Consider the following 23,987-nt stretch of genomic DNA (forward strand, 5'->3'; position numbering starts at 1 on the left):
ACGGCGCCACTGAGTGGCTGTTTCTTACTGGAGATCTCTCCTGTGCGCGACGGCGGCCGGCGCAGCATGGAAGGTTTCCTGATGGCCTCCTGAGCCACGAGCTGGTTCCCCGCATCTGCAGGAGGGTCACAGGAAGTGGTTTGGCTTTGACTTGGAATGCTGAAATCACCCAGAGCACTTGGGAGTTTTTAACATTACAATTTTGTAAAATGAGCCAAAAATGTGTAAAACGTCCATGGGAATCGATTGAAGGCAGGTTTTGCACAATGCTGATGACAGTCAAAGGTCCATTGTGCGTTGTGTGTGTGTTTTTTGTTAAATGGTGTTTGTGTCTTGTATCACGGTCTCCACATCGTCTTGGGCCCCACAAGAGCAAAAAAATGATTAGCGACAGTCACAAGCGCCAAGAGAAAAGAAAAGAGAGAGTTAAGTGCCCCCGGTTCAAGGAGCCTCAGACAAACTGCGCACTAAAAGGCAGCAGTACAGGTCGATAAAACAGTCTGTTATTAAATTTAATACCGGCAGTCCAGCGGCAGGGCCGTTTCTGTTGGTAGGCCTCTGTCCGACAGGTGAACTAAGTACCAGCTGGGGAAAGCTGAAAGTAAAAGTTTACCGTCTGTAGAGAAGCGGCACATAAAAAAAAAACCTCAGGCAGAAAGTCGCAGCATCGCGTCTTGTGTGCGTCTTGGGCCGAGCGATTTTCCTTCTGCCTTCGTTTCTATACGTGGGACAGAAGTGCAAAAAAAAAAAAAAAGCCTCGACGAGAGGAGAGGAGAGGAGAGGAGAGGAGAGGAGAAGCCTTGTGAGGACCAACAATAGCTTCCTTGTGCAGACAATGGGGCTAGTCGGATCTCGCATTCTGTCCTGCCTTCGGTTTTTATGAGGTGTGGGAGTTTGTTAACTGTGGGTTCTGGACGCTTTGAATTGGGCAGAACTTGGTGGAAATGCTAAACTCATTTGTTTGGCCTGGCCTGGCCTGGCCTGGCCCGGCCTGGCTCTGGTTAGCCCAGGTGCTCCCAATGCTAATGAGAGGGCTGGGTCCAGCACCTTGTTAGCTAGCAGGAAGTTTAGCGGAGGAGCACCTGCAGCAGCAGCAGCAGCAGCAGCAGCAGCAGCAGCAGCACAACATTGTCGTTGCCTTCTGGAACCCTCCTCCTCCTCCTCCTCCTCCGCCTCCCCCTCCCCCTCTTCCTCTTCCTCCTCCCACCCGAAGCAAAAAATCAAGAGCTTATTATCGCACAGAAAAATAAACTTGTGGGAACTTAAGACAGGAAAGCTTTTTTTTCAAGACGACCCTGAAAGAGGAGGCAGGGCGCGGGAGCCGAGGAGGTGAATGAAAAGCAACCCGAACACATGGTTCTGGGTGGACGTAGAGTGCTGCAGTGATTCCCCCCGTACCTCGGAGCTCGTGACTTCACTGTGACGGGTCTGAGGTTCCAGGTTCTAACAGCCTGGATTACAGCCGTTGGTGGATTTGAAAGTGGCGGCGGCGGACGAGAGACTCGGATGTTGAGGCAACCAACCGAGCTCCAGGGGCGAATCTGCCTCAGCGCGAACGTAGCAAAACGGAGGAGGTGCAGCACCTGATGTGCTCCATCAACCCCCCAACACACACACACACACACACACACACACAAAGGACATGTGAACACGCCTCTTCCCTATAATCTCCTCCATGTGGACAACACTGTGTGTGTGTGTGTGTGCGTGTGTGTGTGTGTGTGTGTGTGTGTGTATGTGTGTGTGTGTGTGTGGCTGCATGCAGGCCTCGGCACATATGTGCATGGCTGCATTCAATTACAAAAAAGAGCTGGGGGAGGAGAGGGTGGTGGTGGCAGACTGAGATGGTGGGGGGTGGAGTGGGGCGGATAAAGGGGGGCTGCTCTGGGTAGTAAATCTCACTCTCAAAACCCTCACGGCTCCCCCCCCCCCCACCCCCCCAGAGGGAAGAACGTTCAAGTGCCAAGAAGCCCCCCCCAACCTCCCCCCCCCACCTCACGTCCTCCCCTCGCCCCTCCCGCACCCCCACCTACACTGAGCCAGCTTTGGCATGGGGACAATCACAACCCCCCTAAAAAACCTCTGACACACTTTCTCTGTAGCCTGCAGGAAAATAGAATTAAATGAACAACAAGTAATCACCCTCCCACCACCAGCAGCAGTAGCAGCAGCAGCGCTGAGTCTGCATCACCTGCCACGCCTGCATCTCCAAACTGGAGGTCCGAGGATCAGCGTGTCTGTGTGTGTGTGTGTGTGTGTGTGTGTGGGTGTGTGTGTGTGAGAAAGAGAGGTGGGAGGAGGGGGTTGGCAGCTCTGGCCAACAATAACATCATGGCAGTTAATGAGAGCACTCGAACGGACGGACCGACGGATGGACGTGGCGCTTTGTTCTGCAGGGCTAATTGCCCCGGTGGGGGGCAGCAGTGGGAGGGCGTCGGAGGAGAGCGTGAATGCATATGACCTCTGGACGCTCACGCTGCGCTGGGCCGCAGTCAGGGACTGAGTCAGAGCTCTACGGAGAGCTGGGCCGGGGTCCAGGGGACCGGAGGCCCGGCGTGGGGGGTCCCGGTCCGAGTTCCCTGCACTGGTAACGCAATAGCTGCCTGGGGACGTGAGGCAGAGACGGACGGTCACCCTGGGAAAGTCACAAAGGGGTTGTATTCCCCGCTGGTGCTCCTCACTGGGCTTCCTCACACAGTCCAGAGACACACAGTCGCATCAGTCTCAGAGTGTTTATGGCTCCTCGTCTCTTTGGCCGTGCGATCTTCCTGGCAGCTCGTCCAGGGCGGAGCCCCGACTCGGCCTCTGCCTTCTGCCTCGGGGAGCACGACGCATGGCGCGAAAGCACTTGCCTCTATAAATCTACTTATTAGGAGCTGCTCCAGTGATTCACTGTTGCTGTATCCTTGGATTGGAAGCGTGGTGGAGAAACTGATTGGAAAATGAAGATTAAGCATGAAGTCATGCAGAGAGAATATTACCAGCAGTATTTCTGACGGGACTTGTGGACTGTAATTGGCGGCTAAGTTTAGCCAGACCAATGAAATTCTTTGCCAAAATGTGAGAAATAGATCTGCCGCATGTAACCTTGACAGGGCTATTTTTTTTTTTCCGCTCCCTTGTTTCTCTGCGGAGCACTTCAGCCTCTACCTTTAACTGAGCAGAACTTCCCGTTGAACTAAAACTATGCTAATGAAACTATTGGTGTTTGGTTCATCATTCGCAGTTAAAATACAAGCTTTCGCAAAGAGTGTTTGCCTGGTCGACGCCACACTGGGAGTTGTCCAAGCTTTCTTTGCTTGTGTGGTATTAGTGCAGAAAATTGCACCTGCTGGCTTTAAAAAATATACGAATATATGTAAAAACCTGACAGAAACGGTTTCCTGCAAAAGATTTTCAAGCAAAAGTACAGTTTCTTTTGGCAATGTGGACGGAAATGAGTGAATGGTAGCTGGCCGCGTTTATGGAGTGTGTGCGCGAGTGTGTGTTTGTGTGTGAAGGAGAGAAGGAGACACAGCCAGCAAACGTCACAAACCTGAGGCCAAGCATGAGGGAGAAGAAACAAAAAACTAAAAAACAAAAGCGTCAACAATCTGTTACTATTAAGTCGCCATGTTATGATTATGACCACTATTATTGTTGTTGTGGACAGCTCAAGTGAGTGAGTGACTATTATTACTGGACTGTAAAGTCTCCCCACCCCCATCCAACCTGGAGCTCCTCCAGTTCTCCCTGGATTGAGAAGCGAGGGCACGTCGACCCAGAGTGCAGCTGCAACTTCAGCGAGAGAGTGTGTGGCTGACAGAGACACACTGCCGGCGTTATTAATGAGCCCGGGGTCCCTCCTTCAGCGACGCACTCCCACTGAAAATAAACCAGGGCCCTGAAGCTAAGAGCAGAGTTGCGGAGGAGCAGCTGACGTTTCTAAGGAAACACAAACACGCAAGCTTGCTGCAGTTATATCACAAGCACATAACTAGAAGGTTATCCTCATGCAACAGCACAAGTAACCTACTTGGGTTGTGTGTGTGTGTGTGTGTGTGTGTGTGTGTGTGTGTGTGTGTGTGCGCTGTCTTCTTCTTCCCTGTCTTGGTTGTTTCCAAACTGGAAATGCGTCACAACATACTGACTGATGTCCCGAGTGACCAAAAGACAAACCAAAAGTCCACCGCAACATGTCTACAAGGGTTGGTCTGAATCCTCACAAATGACCAAATAAAGAAGTGCAGCGCCTCAGTGTCGTAATTATGTGAACGTTTCACGTTTTTATGTGATCATTTTCACGTTATTTCATGAAAATGAACTGAAACTAAACAAAACGTGGCACAGGCAAAAGCACTGGACGTGACCGTCCTTTCACACGTCTCCAACTGGCATGTGTCCCACTGAGCTCCTCTCTGCTGCTCCAGGGCTACTTCGCCGTGGCTCCAAATGTGGATTCACCACAGTCTAGATTTCTTCACGTTCGATGCATTTCAAAGTCCTCCTCACAGCATGCATCGTAATATTAACGTCATTGACGGTGCTCAATAAGTTCCGGATCTCACCATGTCCCAAACCAAGCTCAAAGTGCAGTTGAATCGAATGGTGCAAACAAGCCATAGTGCCTTTGCTTATTTTGACTCGTTTCGATGTGATTCTTTATCGTGAAAGAACGTGAAAATTATCTCGTAAAAATTTGAAACTTTTCACGTAGTTACGTGGTCCTGAGTCTTTCACTGTCACGAAGCAATGTGACAGTTTCATGTAAAAACGTGAAAGTTATCACATAAAAATGTGCTTATGGCCTCGTCTTGACTGGTTTCCATTCAATTTGTTATCCTGGAATTAACATAAAACATATCACATAAAAACATGAAACTTTCCATGGAACTAGGTGATACTGAGCCCCCGCTTGGAGTTGTGTGTGAGTTGCGTGTTGGAACGTGGTTGGAGGCAGACATATAGTTTTCAGCGGCTGGTTAAAAGGCTTGCGTGCGGCGGGCCCCGCCAGTCCAGCTACGCTATCAGGCTGTCGGCTTTCCTGTGAAGAATAAACAGCACAGAGGAATCTGGCAGCGGATGATTGAACGCAAACATCAAAACGCACACAAACGCGAGAGCGTGCGCGTGGGGGAGGCTGCAGCAGCAGCAGCAGCAGCAGTAGCAGCAGCAGCAGCAGCAGCAGCGAGCGGCAGCGCTCTGATTCATCTCTGTCCAGTCCATTAGCTGAGCTCAGCGCCGCAGCATCATTAGCGCGCCCAGGTGCTGACAGTTGACCGGAGGAGGAGGCGTTTGTCTCCGTCTCGGCAACCGACTACGATGGGGGGCAGGCTGATGATGCTGCTGCTGCCTTTAAAACTGAAGGCACGCACGCACACACAACAAACGCAGAGGCCCAGTGTGGTGGAATCGAGTCTGTGATGTTCACCAGTCGGAAAAATAAAAATAAACTGCAGAAGAAGTCGAAGCTGACTTTTGTTCCGGCCTCAAATTGCAGCCAATTATGTCCTCCGGCAGTCACGGTGGACGGAGGACGGTGCTAACAACGCAACTTCTCCCTGGCCATCCTGCAGCTTGGACTCGACGGGGCTGCAGCCTCAGGCACGGAGTCGGACGTCACAGTTGCAGCAAGTCGGCGGACGTCAGCGTGAAGCTGATGGAGTCAGACGTTGTATAAATAACAGGGATCGGGGGGGGGGGGGTGAAGGCTTTTTCCAGATTTGGAGTGTAAACTGAGCAGGGGGGGTGTCAGAGGAGCTGGATGTGGGGTTTTTGGACGTCCAGGCCTGGAAGACTCGCCCGGAGGAGCGGGAGGCTAATTGTGAACGGCATCAGTTCCAATTTAAACTGATTTGGTTCAATTTTCTTTACACTGTGCATCTGTGTTCGAAAGGTGAGCATTTTTTTTTGTTTTTTTTTTAGCGGGGGATCAAGTGATCCTGCTTGATGATGCGGCCTATGTTAAAGGTTCAGTGTGTAACATTTGGCCTGCTTACCTGGAGAAAAAAAAATACATTCTTAAGAACAAACAGCAGACTTTTCAAAAGGTGCAGCGTGGATTTATCCAATGTAGAAAAAATAATGATATATCTCATTTATTCAATGAATGTGGGGTAGAATAAGTGCACCCTCTGCTTTACTCTATTCCTTTATTGTTAGACCACTGGATGATATAAAAGTTGCATGGACTCCTCATACCTCATATCTTTCCTGAGGCATTCTTCTTAACTGCTATGTTCTGTTTGTTCTGTTTTATGTTTCTGATTTGTTTTTTTTTTCATTATTATTAATATTATGACTACGATTTGCTGGTCATCGTTTTGCTTGAACTGTTATATTGACCATATGCGGGGAAAAAAAGGGGAAACCTAATTTAGGGTATTATTATTTTGTTTCATAGAATGCCGCCAACTTATTAGGACCTGTGTGTTATTACACTGTCACATCCATGTCACTTTGTTGTCTTGCTGGCTTATGTTCTGCTTTGTTTTGCCGTCTTTCACATTTGAAAAATCATCCATCAAGACATAATTAAAAAAAAAACAACCAAACAAAGATTTGTGTGTGCTGCGTCCTTGATGATGGACACAGAACTGACGTGAGTTTTCTTTTAGCGCCGCAGGGAAGTCGCATCCTTCCCAGAAGCAAGTTTTCCTGCTACCTGCTCAGAGGAACCTGCAGCTGAACCCGCGCTCGTATGGTGGAACCAGGCTTTCCCATGCTCTCAGCTCTCCCTTTATTAGGTGATTGACTTGAAGGGCGGGCGGGACACACCTCATCACTTCCTTCCTTTGGAATTGGCACTTTGCGCTCGCTTGCCCCTCCCACACCCACAGCGGCCCACACAGCAGACACGTCCAGCTGTGATCACAGGTGAGACGGAAGTGCGGCGCTCGCTGCAACAGCTAATCAGATTATTGATCCCGCAGGACAGGGGACCCACACACACACACACACACACGCACACACACACACACACACACACGAGTGTGTACAACAAGTGCGCCGACCCAGCCAGGTTTTTACATCTGCTCCGGTTTATAAGAGCGGAGTTGAGGTGTTTGCAAAGAAAGTGCAGCAAATGAAGCCAAGCTGCAGCCCTCGAAGACCCCGAGGTGAGAGCACGGCGGGTCGGAGGTGTTCTCACCTCCAGAAAACACACATCTCACCTCATCAATCGGCCACGCAGAGCGAGGAAGTTCGGCGCAGCACACGCTACACAGACACACACACCCACACACACACAGGCTTGAAAGGTGAAATGATTCATCGCTTGCTAGCCTGGTAGCTGAGGGAAGGAAGGTTATTACTGTTATGCTAGTCAACTCCAGTGGAACAACAGTAATATAGATGATTTATTGGGAGACAGAACAAAAGTTCCAATTCAAACTCTTCAACTCTGAATTTATTGGGAAATGTACAGTGAGGTTTTTGACTCTGGAAGCGCCGCCTTTTAAGAGGAAGCGACGGAGGGAGAAATTTCATCTCATACGAAGGAGAAAAAAGAAAGGAGTGCCTTTTTTTTGCCAAGTTGATTGATTAGATATGGTGGTTATTAGTTCTGGCAGTTATTCAGTGCGACAGTGTACGACAATCTGGTGTGAATTCATGTGTCATCTGTGTGCGAATGTGGGTTCCGTGTAGGTTCTTGTGATGCTTTTATATTTTGTGTATGAAATGAAGGCAAGTTTTGGGTTACTGTGTGGCATTTTTGAATCATAAGTCATGATTTGTGCGTTCTGTGTAAAACTCTGCGTGCCCAGTTTGCTTTCTCAGCAAAAGAATTGCATTTATTCACACATTTCTTTTCAAAGTCACATCTTTATGCTTCACAATGGGAGACATTTTACATTAGAGTCTACCTAGACTGTGACACACACACACACACACACACACACACACACACACACACACACACACACACACACACACACACACCTCCTTCACTCCTGCACATTCTCACATTATTTCTTTCAGCCCCGTCCTCCTCGTCCAGATGTGCCCAACACACACTCTGTAATCTCTGACAGGAAGTGGGCGGTTCTCCCACGGATGTCCCCGCCCATTGCCCACCTCTCCCCCTCCCCCGCCGCCCTAGACAGGACTGTCTTTACCTCCCACTCTCACTCACTCTCCCGCACCTTTCTCACTCACTCTCTCTCTCTCTCTCTGTTTTGCCAACACATGCCTGCACTGTCTGTCTGCAACCTCCCCCGACCCCCCCAGCACCTCACCACTGCCCCTCCAGGCCGTGGTGTGTAATTACAGAGCAGTAGCGTTTGTGTGTGTGGCCCACCTGGGCGTGCTGAGGATGGGGGATTGGGGGGATTGGGGGGATTGGGGGGGGGGGACAGGCCTTGGCGGGCACAAGACAAAGCTGTGAGCGAGAACCAAACTCCAAACAGGATGCAGCGCCCCCCCCCCCCCCTCCTCCCGTCACCCCTGTCACCCCGTCTCACTCCCCTGCTGCTGCGCTTCCTCCTCTCACTTCCATTCTGGCTGGTGGCGGTTCGACCCTGACATGATTACCTGGCATCACAGCTGTCCAGACTGCACAGGTCCAAAAGCACAAACTGCAGGTAAACTTTACGCAAAGAAGTTTGACTGAAACCGCACATTTTGGAAAACACTCTCCAGGGTGCAGAGGTGAGAAGTAACAAAGTACAAATACTCGGTTGCTGTGCTGAAGCGATTCTTTTCAGGTATCTGTACTTTACTTGAGTAATTCTCTTTCTGATAACTTTTTACTTTTACTCCCTGCATCTGTAGACAAATATTCTGTCTACTTCTTACGTTGGTAAAATACACTTGTTACTGTTGTGTTTCAAAGTTTTTTTTTTTTTTTTTAAACAGTATTTGTTGTTGCTGTTTTAAGTGGAGTTTTTTTTTTTTTTTTTTTTTTTTTAGCTATCCAGCCTAAAGTGGACACAATTTTAGAGGCAGATTAATTTACAGTAGCTTGGCTTTTGGGTCACTCTGGTTTGCTCAGTCCAGGTTATAGTGTCGCAGCTCTTTTCATTTTTGCAAAATGATCAACAATGACAACAACGAAACAATGTATTGTTGCATTAAGGCAAAAAAAAAAAACACAACAAAACCCAGCAACAATAAGTTTTACTTTTTTACTTAAGTAAAATTTAAGAAACTGTACTTTCTTACTTTTACTTGAGTAAATGAGTTGAATCAGTACTTTTAATTTTACCAGAGTATTTTTTTTTACCCAAGTATCTATACTTTTACAGTACAGAACGTGAATACTTTTGCCACCTCTGCCAGGGTGGCAGTGCTTAAAAACACTGCCCTGTCCAGCTTCATATAAACACTGAAAATCATCTCTTTTTTTTTTGTAAAGGATCTATCCAAACAATAGTGGATAATAACACAATAACACAGGGTTTATGTGCAAAGCAAAAAATACATGTAAGCGATTTGCAAACCTCCTGTTTCACTTTTTTATTTATTTATTCTTCTTCTGGGTTAGGCAGATTGGTATATTATGGCAGAAAACCTAAATGACCAAAATGTCACTGAACTTTAATTGGTGCAACTCCCAGTCAAGCTCATCATGGAGCTTAGAGGCTTTGTGTTCTAAATGATCTTGGGCAGAAGTTGTCATTTATCAACACCATCTTATAACTCGCGATTATTGTTAACTGTGTGCTATTGTTAACGAGCTGCTACTTCTATAAACACACCAGCGTGCCCCAGGTCTTCTTCTTCTTCTTCTTCTGCCTTCAGGGAGTAAACTCACAACGCCGCACCAGGCCTTTTCAATTGTTTTCGTGTAAACATGGATATTTTTCGAAGACGGATTCGTGTAAACATGTTTTTCTTTATTTTCCGAAAATCGGTTTAAAAAAATGCCGTCTTTCTGTAAACAGGGGCCTGAGCTTTGCTCATGATGCGCCACTCTTGCCTCTAAATGAGCGAGCGCAGCGCCTCTGCTGGATGCTAACTGCTCGTTTGGCCCCTCACAAGTCTCGGCGACTGTCGGCCGTCACCGTGTAGCCAGAAACAGAGTGCCAACATTTACAACTGCTGAGCTATGTTGGGTTTGCGGCCACAAACAGCTGATGAAAAGAAGAAAAAACCGCGAGTGATTTGGAGCGAGACGGGGGAACTAATTTGAGTTGCTGAGAACAAAATAAACGGGCACATGTGATTCGAGACTCCAGTGTTGTTCTGGTGACACAAGAGAAAGAGGAGGGCGTCGGCGCGAGTGAAGCTGCTGAAATGAAAGTGTTGGTTTGGTGAGTCAGCGTCATGCTGATTGGTCAGGAGGGACCCTGAACTCACCGCCGCTCTTTAAACCTTTCCTCCGCTTAAAAGCTGCAGATGTGTAATAAAATGCCTGCGGCGGACTAACAATCGCATTAAACACCCTTTTTGCTTTTATGAAGGGAGACACAATGAGGCGGAGGCACGATAAAAACCCGTCTCCTCCTCCTCCAGTGACTCCAGTGACCCCGGCCACCCAAATAAAAGCTGCTTTGTAAACTTTTCCTTGCCGTGGCCCTGCAGTTAGCTGAACTCAGCAGGTTGCGGAGCCACTGATGCGTGGCCTTCTCTCATTCTCTTCTCCTCCTCTCATCTCATCTCTTCTCCTCCTCTTCCTCTGCTCCTCTTCTCCTCTTTTTATCCTCCTTTCCTCCTATCCTCACTTCTCTCCTTCTCCTCTCATCCTCCTCTTCTCCCTCCTCCTCCCCTCCTTCTCCCCCTTCCCCTACTACCGTGCTCTCCTCCATGAGAGTGTCTATAAGGCTGCAGTCTAAGGCCAGACTGGGTGAACCCACAGCAGGGAGGGTCCACCTCGTCTGTGACCTCCCCCTATAAAACACAGACAGACACGTCGAGGTTATTAAAGCCAAAACTCCCTGAGAATGAAGCCACGGCACGCTCGCTGCGAAAACACATAAATAAACTTGCTGCGGTTCGAATGCGATGCTGCGCTGAGCTGCGGTTGTGATTTGGTGACTACAATAAAAGTAATTCGTCTTCTTCTTCAAAAAAGAAAAACCCTTGATGGCCTCAAAGCTGGTTTGTCCCCTTAAAAGTTAATTCCGCTACCGAGTCCTAAAACGTTGTGGTGTGTTACAGCTTCAGTTTATACTGGGAGCGACACCAACGTGCAGGCAACAGTCACTGTGTCTGGAGTTCATGAAAACATCATACCATAAAAGTTTTTTGACAGTTAAATTGCGGAGCTGCGTCGGACTGTCGACGCTACAAAACAAAAGCTGTCAGATCTGCTGAGCAGCAGCAGCAGCAGCAGCAGGACGAAGAGGAGGAAGAGGAGGAAGAGCAGGAAGAGGAGGAGAAAGAGGAGGACAGGTGCTTCTGCGAAGCAGTGCCTTTCAACCACTGTGCCGCGGCACACTAGTGCACCATGAGGTGTCAGGTGTGCTTGGAAAATTGATCCAATTTCACTTAATTGGTCTAAAAAAAAGAATCACATTTCATTGTGGAGTGACTGCGCTCTGGAAGGAACGCGAGCCTTTTTTCCTCCCTCACTTCCAACGTAGTTTTGATGCCTTCAGTGAGAAACTGTAATGTCAACAGTGACGAGAATGAAAGAAAAGACATTAAATTCATCAGGTGTGTCCAAACTTTTGGGCGGTAGTGTATATAAATAGTAGGTACATTATAAATGGAAAATGAATGTATTTTGATTAGTGGGAATTTTCTAATGTAGATTATAAATTAAAATGCAGATATGCTCTTTTTTTTTTTTTTTTTTTTTTTTAAATGTAATTGCATATTTGGAATTGCATGCTGTGATATGTCATAAGTGGATCGGGCAGCAGTAGCAAATGTTGTTGCTTAGGATGTTGTCATTATAGGCAAAAAAGTGTCTAGTTTGTTTTTTATATATAGATATAGATATAGATATAGATATAGACTTGAATGTTTCTTATAATTGTTACTGTGTAGTAAGTAGTAATAGTAGTATTTTTTTGTATTGTTTTTCAGTGCTGCAACAGTGTAGTTTCTAATTTGGGACCAATAAAGTACATCCATTCTATTCTATTCTATTCTATTCTATTCTATTCTATTCCGGCACTGAGACCCGAGAGCCCAACAGTCACATGTCATTTCCCTCCTGCTGTATGATGTGTGTGTATGTGTGTGTGTGTGTGTGTGTGAGAGAGAGAGAGTCAGAGTCCTAGTTAGGACTCTGTTTTTTTCCTTCGTTCTCTCTCTCTCTCAGTTCTCCGCACTCTTCCTTAACCACCGTGTCAACAATAAAAACAAGCAGGGTCCCGGCAGCCTGAGCCTAGCAGCAGGATCCATGACAACCAAACACAGAGAGCTGCAGTGCAGCTCGATGACAGCGAGAGAGGCGGCTGCACTTGATCATCCGGAGCCAGGACACGTTGCCAGACTAAAGCCATTTAATCTCCCTTTAGGATGATATTCTGCTTCAATAGCAAGCCGTGGAGCAGCCTTGCTCGCTCGCTCACTCACTCACTTACTCGCTCGCTCGCTCGCTGTGGAGGAACTCAACCCAATCGCTCTCTTTCTCTCAACCATTATTTCATTTTTTTTCTCTCCCATGATTTACTTTCTGTCAGAAAGCTTTGTCAATTTCATCCAGCGTAACAAATCATTTAATTTTTCGGGCCCGCCGAGACTTCTCATGTAACACCCTAATCTCCATTTTAGCCCTCATAACTTTTGGATCGTTTCACCGTGGAGCCATTCGGGGCCGATGCAGAGCTTTCGCAGGGAGGGATGGAAGCAGGGAGGGAGGGAGAAAAAAAAATATTGGATGCAAAAGCACTGAGAGAGAGAGAGAGAGAGAGTGAAAGGGAGTGAGAGAGAGAGAGAGAGAGAGAGAGAGAGAGAGAGAGCTCCACCATCACAGGCCTCCGATGTGGGACGGGCATAGAGGAATCGAGGACGAGGAGGGCATCTCCACTCCACTGCAGGTCCTCGGCGCTCAGGTAACGAGCTCCAGCGCCAATGAAAGCAGCAGCAGCAGCAACGCAGAAACACAAACAGTGTTGAGTGAAAACCCGGTTTATTTTCATTTTGAACTGCTGTTAAAACAAGAGGAGAGGCCTCGCGCGAGACAACGTCCCCCGTTATGGGATTTTGAAAGCGTTTCACAAGCTCGGCGAAGTCATAAAAGTCTGATAAAGTCCAAAGCAAACCATATAACCCTAAATAATGCAAGACAGAGCCCCCCCCCCCCCTCCTGCCCTCCACCCTTCCAAAAAAGAAGAGAAACAAAAAAGTGTGTTTGAAGGCTTTGAAGGTGATTTTCCAGATGACTGTTTGGGAATCCCAGCAGTCCTTCACTCGTATTGAAAAGACACTTGAGAGGTGTGTGTGTGTGTGTGTGTGGTTTCCTTTGTGTGGCAGTCGGGGGGGAACGGGGGGGGGGGGTTGAATTTCCTGAATTCCCTGAACGCAGCATATTGAGAGTGTGTGAAGATCACAGGTGACGGGGAAAAAAGCAGGCAAAATGATCCAAAATGAACCCGAGCTGCAACATCTGGTCCATGATGTCACCCGTTCGGACAGGTAGGGAGGTCGCAGGGTCACTGGGAAAGACAAACAACCCTTCGCACACGCACACGCACACACACACACACACACAGACACCTACAGACACTTCAGATTCACCAATCGGACTCATGCGCACATCTTAGGACTGTGGACCCGCGCAGATGCAAACTCCACACACACACCGTGAGGAACCAGCACGGCCTCGAACTCGCCCGGGTCAGAAACCCCGTGGGGAGGAATCCCACGCCGAGCGGCCGCCACGCGTCTCTTTCGTCACGTCTTTGCGAAATGCGCCAACCGAGCGCCGGCCGGCCGCTCGCTCGCTGCGTCACATGTCAAACACTCACACATGCTGGAGCTCTCAAGGCAGCGGGCAGCGCGCCAGGATCAACATCCCTCCCTGCAGACTGCAGGTGGAGTGACAAGATTGATGAGTCTGCTGCCTCACTGTGTTCCACATCAGAGGTGGGAAGTAACGGAGTACAAATACTTTGTCGCTGTACTTAAGTACTTTCTTACTCTTACCTCCATTTAGTAGTTGAATCAGTACTTTTACCAGAGTATTTTTTTTTAAACAAGTATCTACAATATTTTAACTGAAGTATAGAATGTGAATACTTTTGCCTTTGTCTGTTCCCCATCGACTGTGACCCCTGAGCGAGGTTGAGCGGGCGGAGCCTCCGCTTTTACAGGAAGAAGGAAAAAAGTGAGAATAAGAGGGGGACAGATGTGCACTTCCTGCTCTCATCCACTTGTGGGATCAACGGCGAAGCCGTGAATTTCGACGACACCGGCAGCCCGCCAGTCCACCTGCTGATCGGCTGCCGATCAGCTGCAGCTCCCACGTGGCTCGCAGATGTTGAGGGAGCCGCGGTTCTGTCAAACAGTCAGACTGTTGCTTCATTAGCGAGCATTAGCACCGGCACTTCCTGATGCTCTTTTAAACATTTGGATTAAATTGTCCCAGATGGCCTTTTTTTGTTTTTGTTTTTAAATCAGGAGCAGTTTGTTTTCAGCAGCTTCAAGTGAACTGGCGCCCAGCTGGCTCTTCAGCCACGATCAGTTTGTGACAGATAAGAATTGATTCAATGTGTTTTGTGCTCCATGTGGACAGTTTTTTTTGTTTGTTTTTTTTTTTAATTTTCAGCACTGTTTTGCCAAGGCTTTCAGATGGAACGTCTGATTGCAGCTACTGAACCAACACAGTCAGACATTCAGATGGGTTTTGTTTTTGTTTGTTTTTTCCCCTCAAAGACTCTTCAGGGAAAGAGATGATCGCTCATCATAAGGCATATGTTGCGTTTTTCTGGTCACTTTTTTCCTTAAAGGTCCAGTGTGTAAAATTTGGCTTGATTTATGATTTTTATATACGTGGAAGCTTAACATACTGCCCATAAATGCTTTAATAAAAGTGTTTACTTGCAGTACAATAAGCAATGGTATTGGTATTAATAATTTCCTACCCTTAGAATGGTTCTCATATATACATATATAGTAATATACATAAAGCAATAAGGGTCTTGCTCCGAGTTAGCTGCCATCTTGCGCCTGACGTTTCATATTCATGGAGCTGTCTGGCGGGCTTTCTCAAAACTTTTACGCCCTGGAATCTTAATTCAGATTTTTGGATCAGCACAAGCAGCTTACCTGACCTCCTTAGTCGGGTCCTGAGTCGGGGACCATTTTTTAAAAATTTATTAGCGACCGACTCCGCTCATTAGCTTCCCAACCTGACGTGACCTGGCTTTCTGGGGCCGTGGCGTAAAGTGGCCGAATAACGAGGTCAGAACACTGGAGGTTTGCGCGTGCGGCGCAGATGTACACTTGCACGCACACAATGCAAAACCTCCACGCTTACCCCGGCTGGGAGTGGGCGGAGCCAAAGGCTGTGTGAAGCTGAGCCGCTCGCGGGCTAATCCCCCGCTGAATGGCGTGCTGTGTGCCAGCCATTCCTCCGTGTCTTTCTAGGGCTTTTGGGGGGGGGATAAGACTCCACTTACTTCCAGGGGACTGCAGGGTGGGATCAAAGCTGATTGAGCTGGGTGACCAACGATCAGCCTCTCCTCTGCTCGACTCACTCGCCAGCGGCAGCCGGAGAAGCCGACGCCAACGATGCCTGTGGCCCATTGAGACGTTGAGACACCGACGCAGGTCGCCCACACCTGCTAGTGGTTTCAACCCGCTAAGGCTAATCCCGGCGCTCCGCTACCAAAGGCTACGAAAACTCAAACACGCAAGCCGGGTAGATTTTAATCACGGCTCTGTCGTGCCTTTTTCCCTGACCCGTCGATGCAAGAAACTGGACCTCGTTCCGCTAATCGCTTCTCCCCGCGCTGCGCCGCATAGCGGCTTTACGACGGCTAAACCTGCGTCTGCTAAAAACACAGAAAAGAGACAAAACAAGCGAAGCTGACCGACCTGCGGTGACCCTCGAGCTGATCCACACAGTGTCTGGAACCTCAAACCTCTCTCTCTCACACACACACGCGCACACACACACACACACACAAAACAAAAAAGAAAAAAAACAAAAACAGGAAGTTTTCTCTAATCCAGGACAGACAGGAAGTCTTAATCATGACACTAAAACCAGTAGAAAAACAAGCAGAGAGCAACACAAACACTGGGCTGTGAGTCTGAGACAGAGGGATCATTAAGGCTAAGACACATACACACACACACACACACACACACACACACACACACACACACACACACAGGCATGCAGGCACACATACGCAATAGCAGAGCATCTTGGGGATCTAAAAGCACAGGTAGGAAGAAATAAAGTATGAATTCTTTAAAGTGGAGCTATTTGAACACTGCTGTTGTGTAGTTTAATATAAAAGTGGATCATATTTTAGAGGCAAATTATTTCAAAGCTTTGGGGTCAATCAGTCTAGATTATTGTGACACAGCTTTTTCATCTTTTTTTTCAAAATGATTAACAAATGCATTGCTTTATTAATGGCAAAAAATGTTTTACTTTTTACTTAAGTATATTTTAGAACCTGTGCTTACTTGAGTAAAGGAGTTGAATAAGTACTTTTACTTTCACCAAAGTACTCTTTTGCACAAGTATCTTTACTTTTACTTGGGTACAGAACGTAAATACTTTTGCCACCTCTGCCTCAAAGTAACTTCAGTATCGCCAGAAAAGCCAATGAGGATTGTGTGCGTTTGCACAGTTGTCAGGGTGGAGGCTCAAAGCAAACATTTGGCCCACGTTGGGGCAACGACGATAGTTACTGGATGCTGAAATTACAAGAGGCCAATCGGCCCTGTCTATCTGCTGGATCTCAAAGTTGATGACAAACACAAGAGAAGATGCCCCGCCCCACCCCCCCTGCCCCCACTCTACCTCCCTCCCTCCTCCCCACGGACAATAATAAACAACAAAACCATGCAAGGATTTCAGCACCGTAAAGATAAGAGAGTGTTTGTGTGAGGAACAGTCACACACACACACACACACACACACACGCGCTGACCGCACACCACCTCAGTGCGGCACGACAGTTTGACGTTGTCAAGATCTCCGCCTTTATCAGACGATTGAATTTCATCTTTTTGAACTGGTGTGTTTTAATCTGGGCTCACTTTGAAGCAGCAGCGACGCCTCCAGAGCCTCCTGTCAGCACTCGGCCTCTGGGCCGCGTCAGCCCTCAAACCTTCTGCTCTGCCTCCAACAGACGGACGTAAAAAACGGGGCCGTCGAGCAGGCAGAGCAGAGCGGAGCGGAGCCGGGGGAGGTATGGGGGGTGGGGTTTGTTTGCGTTTCGCATCATCGGAGATAAGCATGCGTGCTCTCCAGCTTCACAGGATGGATGATAAGCTAATGAGGGGCATTGTGAGCCGATGACGAAGGACGAGGACAAACTGCAGAGACGCGAGCAGGGAGAAACTTTTACACGATGTGAAAAACACAGACGAAACCATGAGGAAATCTAGGTTTGCTGGTGAAAATGTTTCTTATAATTGACTTTAAAGTTTCAAGTGATGGCAAATGTTATGGCGAGAAAAAGAATTTCACCTCACACTTGTGCAGATGTTAAAAGTGCTTCTAAATTGCACTTAAAGTTAAAAAGCCACTTTTAAATGAGCTATGCAACCACATTAGCAGTAATGGACAGACATGGTGCTTTCACACCTGGACTGTTTCACTTTGTTCTCAAACAGACGATGTTTGCATGTAAGAAAAAAAAAAAAAAAAAAAGCTGCGGGTTACGAGGAGGTGAAACGCCTCGTCGACGTTTATGTAGACGACATTCCCCAGATGTTGGACGGCGCAGCGCACTGTAAAAACCACGAGTGTAAACGGGTGAATTGAAACAGGGGCTCAGCGGGAGGGAACGCTCCGTCGAACCGCGGCAAGTGAAGGCAGCAGGCGCATGAAGGTGCAGGAGCGCCTCGACCGCACTCGGATCTGCAGCCATCTGTTTCCGGGCAGAATAAAATGTGTCGGATAAAAGTCTGTCAATTCAATAAAATTCAATTCAACTAAAGTTAAGGTTGGGGTTTTTTTCTTTGTGTACGCGTGAGAAAAATAAGAAATAACGTAACAGGAACACATTATACTGTCCACAACAAAACTACATCTGCCGACAATACGAGAAAAACCTGGTTTGAGCTCAAAGCTGTAAATTTTGTGCCTGGAGGCAAATTTATTAAAAGCAAAATGAATAATTTGGACGTTCTTGCTCATGTTTTGGCTGCGGCGCAGCAGTGGGGTAACGGGGTGGGGGGTGGGGGGGGTTGTCGAGTGATTCAGCGATTGAAGCCGAGTGATTCACTCTATTACTCCATCAGTTTACACTCAGCGTTCCCCGGGTGTCTCCGCCTGCCAAAGGCCCAGATCAGGCCTTCAGATAAAGCGCTCTGGGGTGTCGATGTGACACCCCTGCTGCTCGGCTGTAGGTCCCGCAGACTGACGCTGATCGCAGAAGAAGAAGAAGAAGAAGGAGCCGAAAGGATGAGAACGCCATTGGAAAAGGGCCGGAAAAGCAAAGATAAGAGGATGGGAGGAGACGCGAGGGAGGCGGAGGGGATTCCTCCTTCCTTTCCGCAGCAACCTCACTCCCTTCAATCCCTCACTCCCTTCAGTCACTCACTCCTTTCACTTCTCGCTCAGTCTAATATTTCAAAAAAGAGGCACTTGGAGCACAAGGTGGCTCCCAGACGGAGCTGGCCAGCGGAGGGGAGGCTGCCGCGGAGGGAAGGAAGGAAGGAAGCGAGTGGAAGCAGATCAGAGGATCAGAGCAGCGGGGGCGGGGGCGGGGGCGGGAGGTGAAACAAGTAAAACAAGAGGCCAACAATGCGGGACCATCAATCAGCGGGGTGTCCGGCGGCGAACACACAAGCTGATGTTGGCCTGCGAGGCTCCGACGGGAGGCTGATGCGGCGCCCTCATCTCAGCGAGGCATTACAAAGTAACACAAGCCCCCCCCCGACCCCTCCTCCGCTGGCATTCCGCTAAGTTTTCCAACAACAGGCGTCACAGCACTGCCTCCCTCACCGTGTTGCTGTTGGAACCGCACGATTCAGTTCAGCCGAGAGAACTCCGTCACCAAAGACGGGTGTTTCTCAACTGGTGGGTTGTGACCCAAAAGTGGGCCGCGGAGCTGATTTCATTGGGTCGCGGCTTTGCGGTCAGTTCCAATTTCTTTTCTTTTTTTTATTTAAAGGGATTTTAAAATATGTACATATAGAGAAAATGTTGGGCGATTATTTCGCAGGGCACACAATTCAATTCAAGAATTTCAAGAATTTCTTAACTAGACATGATAGAAAGTGGGCCAGAGTTTGTGTTTTTGTGGAATAAATTTGGGCCTTGACTTCATGATCAGGAAAATAATGTGGGTCCTGAGACTAAAGCAGTTGAGAGCCGGTGCCAAAGACCACCAAAATAAAAGTTCTCTGGTGAAAAAGAAGAAGAAGAAGAAGAAGAAGAAGAAGAAGAAGAAGAAGAAGAAGAAGAAGCTTCCTTATCAAAAGTCAAGGGAGTCTTGGAAGTGGGTGGAGAAGTGGGGGTTGGGGTTGGGGGGTGGGGGGGGGCACATTCATTTCTATAAGCAGCGACTTTGGAGGATTCGCAGGCCTACAGGAGAGTTGCCCCCAGATACACACAAACACACACGTGCACTCTCACACACACAAACACACGCTCGCTTGCTGACGGCCTCCAGCTCCACAGATCAACACTTCGCTGTCAGCGGGGAGACGAGTGAGTGAGATAAAACATCTGGTCCGCCTCAAAATGAATACGTCTCCTGCGCGTGTCTTCAAGTTGTCTGTCTCTCTGGCAAGCACGGGGATGTGTGTGTGTGTGTGTGTGTGTGTGTGTGTGTGTGTGAGAGAGACTCCTCTCCACCCTTTCACTTCCCATGCCTGATATGTGGCAGTGTGAGGCTGAGCTGTGGAAGCAGACGCGGGGGTCTTGGCTGCTAAGACCTTCATATCTCTGAGTCTTCAGCACCGTGGTGCACAAGGATTCACGTGTCCTCGCCGCCCGACTCTAAAGCTGAACAGTAATAGCGGGCAAAGTGGGAGTCGGCAGTCACAGCTTGTCAAGACTTCACGCATCAGCACTACTGCATGGGCGCCATACGTTCTATGTTGTGTTTTAATTTGCTCATGAAAGCCCCCTTTGACGGCGTTCCCCCACAAAATCAGGCTTAAATATGGCAGCCCGCTGGCTGTTGCTGCTGCTATGCCTGCTGCGCTGCGTAAGAGCTGCGCTCTCAGCGGTAATTTAGGACGAAGCGACCTCGGAGACACTACGCACCCATCTGCATAAGCTGCAGACGTTTATCTTGAAAGAGGCTTTTCGACTCAAAGCTTTTATTACGGCTGAATAATTAGGCGTGACATCAGTTTGTGGTGAGATGAAGGGTGTGGGAACACAAGTGGAAAATGAAATTAAGTGGCAGCAGTTCAGACGCTTCGCCCTCCAAATGCTTCTCTGGGAGGTGACGGGGACGGAACTCAGCCGCCAATCGGATTCATGCAGACTCACACTGTTTGTGCAGGTCACAGAGATGACTTTTGTCGCCTTTATCAGGTAGCATGTTCAACTGCTTGTGAAACCGATCACCAATCAACAGCAACTCGGTACATGTAGACGCAGTGAACAAGTGTGGGCTGCAGTTCAGGGCGAGCACCAGAATGAGGAGGAGAGGGGAGTGAAGTGACCTTGAACATGGAGAACGTGGTTGGAGAACGTGGTTGTCTGGGGTCTCAGTGTTTGACAAGGTGCTGCTGATCTACTGGGATTTTCAACCCTAACCCTAACCCATGAACATCTCTGGGCTTCACCCAGAACCATCCCAAAAGGAGAACTTCCCCGGAGAGAAGCAGCCGTGGGGAGGAAAATGTCTCGTTGCAACGTCAATAACGTCTTTGGGACAAACATTTTAGGGACTTTTTTTGTGGTCTGAGTGAGCCTTTATCAGACTTGACACTGCAAACACATCAGTGAAAAGGTTCCTTTCCTTATCACACAAACCTTTCAGGATTATCCTCATCAGGAGATAAATGAGGACTCGAGTCCCTGAGGTCCCTCTTTTATCTTGGAGTTTAGAAAAAAATGAACTTTTTTCAGCCAACCGCACAAAGCTGATTCTCAGTACATCTCTATGTTGCGAGGCCAGTAAAGCAAATTTTTCTTCACAAAAAATCCAACCATGGCACGCACTTTCAGTGCCTTTCAGCAACTGAAACCCAAACTTCCCTTGATCAGCGCTGAGTGGAGTGGAAGAGCCGATGATAGGCATCCACGCTCCACCCAGCCGTCCACCCTGCTGCCTTCAGGATCGATTCCCCAAGCAGCGCCGCCGCCGACGCTGCTGACACGAAAACCTCCTGAAGAGCTGGAGCGAGCTCAGCAGCAGCTCTTGGAAGAGAAGCGAGCTGGCGACAGGTCGCTGCGATGTTTCTGCACAGTCAGGTGCGGCCAGGGGGGAGAGGAATTCCAGCTTGGCAAAGGAGAGCTGCTCTAATGGATAAATGATGCTGAGTAGCGTTTGTTATTTCTCCTGCAACGTGTCCTATTCTGTCAAAGCGCAGATCTGGGAGCGCACGAGTGCTCACTCACAATTATTGCGTCCCCGCCGTGAGCTGAAGACGGAGATTTGGACCACGCTGAGGATCATTACGATCCTCTGGAGACTCCGACTGACAAGCGAGACTAAATACTACTGAAGAAAACACACACCAAACAAATGCCTTCTCATTTCAAAGGCGTTTTTTCTTTCTTATTTATGGCCACAAGAGAAGCGCTCGCTGTGCTTCCCTCTGCATCGGCCATCCTCAGAAGCTTCACAGAAATTCAAAACTGCCGCCAAAAGAAGGCGCTAGACAAAGTTACCGCGTTGGCCTCGACACAGCGCTGCTGCTGCCGCCCGCCCGAGGAACAATACTTGCCATTATTCTCCGCAAGGCCGAAAAAGTACCCTATGCCACCCTCCCCGTCCGCTCGCCTTTTAACCCCCTGACGGCAGCCCGGTGGCGGCCAACTTACACCCGGGAGAGGGCGACGCACACAAGGGCGGGAGGCGGGAACCGAATCAAAAGCATCGCTGCAACGAAATTCCAGCGATGCTGCGAGCAAATAAATAACCTTAAAAGTCCATTGTGGCTGCGGCCTGGAAGCGAGTCAGAAATGATGTCGACGCTGGTTTATTGCTTCAGCCTGTTTGTTGAGCAGTTAAACAACAGTCTTTTAATATTAAGGAAAATCCTTATTTTCCGTTTATTTTATTGGCCCAGTTCAATAAAATCACAGCCGTCATAAAAGAAGAAGAATGGGACTCGGAGAAGGAGGGAGCTGGGAAAGATGTGTCCAGCTGGAGCAGCGCCACCGTCTAACAAGTATAGCCGCTCTAGTTTTACATGCTCATCTTGTTTTTTTGGGGTTTTTTTTGTTAGCATGGAGAAGAAAGAGGAAAGATTAACCAAACCACCAGCAGCAGCCTCTGAGTGAGGCCAGAGTTGGGAGAGGCTGAGTGAGAAGAAGAAGTCAGACTGGCGGGATGATGAAACGGTTATTCCTGGGGTCGAGGAGCCGCACGGCTGCAGAGTTTGGTCATTTTGCCTCAATGGAGCTCTGTCTGTCTGTCTGCGGACTGCAGCGGCTCAGTTTACACAGGTGAAGGGTTCATATAAAATGCATTAACTGGGAATAATCCCTTTCAGCCTTCGGTAAACAGGCTGTAATGATTGTGGGTGCGGTGTGGGTGGGGGGGCCTCACCCAAAAGCTCAGGGAGGGCAATTTGTGCTCAAGCCCTCCAGATGTTCCTCATGTGAAAACGTGGCTCCCGATCAGCCAAATTTAGCAAATTTGTACATAACTGCTGATGTAGTTACCCCCCCCCCTTCTCTTCTTTCTCTCTCTCTCTCTCTCTCCAAAGCACAAACTGTAAAAATGAATTCATTGTGCGCACATATTAAGAATGTGCACCAGAGCTAAAACGTACAGTATTTTCTTTGGTTCTGTGAAATGAGAAGCACATGCGACAGGGAGGACGGTTTTATTCAGAGCGGCTGCAGTGGGGCCTGATGACAGGGTGAGTCACGCAGACACCTGCCTGCAATGCTCCAGGACGTCTTCTCCTCTCGCATGTCTGAACAGTTACTGATCAGCCCGTCGATAACTAATCAATCTATTAACTGCCAGGGGCAGGGAAGCTTGTTAAACGACGGTGTTTCGAGATAAAAAAGAAAAAATAGTGCCGCACCTCAGACTTCTCTGCTGCAGGTTTGAATGAGGTAATCTTCCAAAATCTGGGAATCTCCCGGCAGCAGAGTAGCGGAAGGCTGAATTGAAAGTCGGGGTTTGACTTCAGGAGGGTTTTTTGGGCAGACTGACTGCTGCACGGTGCTGGAGCCAAGAGCTCAAACCTGCAGCAAGCTGTGAAGGAGCAGGCCAGAAAAAAGAAGAGACATTCCGGAAACAAGGAGCTGAGAGACTGACAGTCCCCCTGTACAGCTTTAATCCCACTGATGTGCCCACTGTGATCTTTCACGCACGTCGTTGTATTATTTCTGCAGAGAGTGACTTTCCTGAATCATTTCCACCGTATGAACCTTACAAATAGCAAAAAAAAACTTGTTCAGTCTCGTGGGACATGAATAAGGTCCCAGCCGGGGCTCTTTAAGAGGACGGCGGTGGTGGAGGAGGGCGGCCAACGGAATCTAAAAAAAAAAAAAGCCATGACATCATCGTCCGTCTCGCCACACACGGCCGACCGCAGCGGCAGACGGAGCAGAGACTGTGGCACAGTAGCTGCTGGTGATAAACAGCCCTGTGGAGGAGCGTGCACGCAACCGATACACAGAGGGAGGTGGAGTCCGAGCGCCTGCACTTCCTGTATCCACTCTGGCTAATAGGGTGACTCAGCAAGTCCGGCGCCATTCTGTCTTTCTGTCATTGTTTAAAGTTATTTTCATAACGTCAGAATATTGTTTCCAGCGGAAATTAAATATTGTTTTTTTT

General features: G+C 48.4%; 1 protein-coding gene across 6 annotated transcripts in view; it reads right to left on the bottom strand.

Moving 5' to 3' along the window:
• Positions 1-23,987, bottom strand: part of emid1 (EMI domain containing 1) — a 57,722-nt gene that overhangs the window by 13,007 nt on the left and 20,728 nt on the right. For all 6 annotated transcript variants that reach the window (XR_012926640.1, XR_012926641.1, XM_076025975.1 and 3 more), the window contains exon 4: positions 29-115. Coding sequence is in view for 4 of the 6 variants with exons in the window: in XM_076025975.1 (XP_075882090.1) it covers positions 29-115 (87 nt within the window). In the remaining 2 variants the exon portion in view is untranslated. The remainder of the gene's footprint in view (positions 1-28; positions 116-23,987) is intronic.

The sequence above is a fragment of the Nelusetta ayraudi genome, unplaced genomic scaffold (assembly GCF_046127955.1).
Source record: "Nelusetta ayraudi isolate G7.1 ecotype Tasmania unplaced genomic scaffold, CSIRO-AGI_Nayr_v1 ptg000018l, whole genome shotgun sequence".
NCBI lineage: Eukaryota > Metazoa > Chordata > Actinopteri > Tetraodontiformes > Monacanthidae > Nelusetta > Nelusetta ayraudi.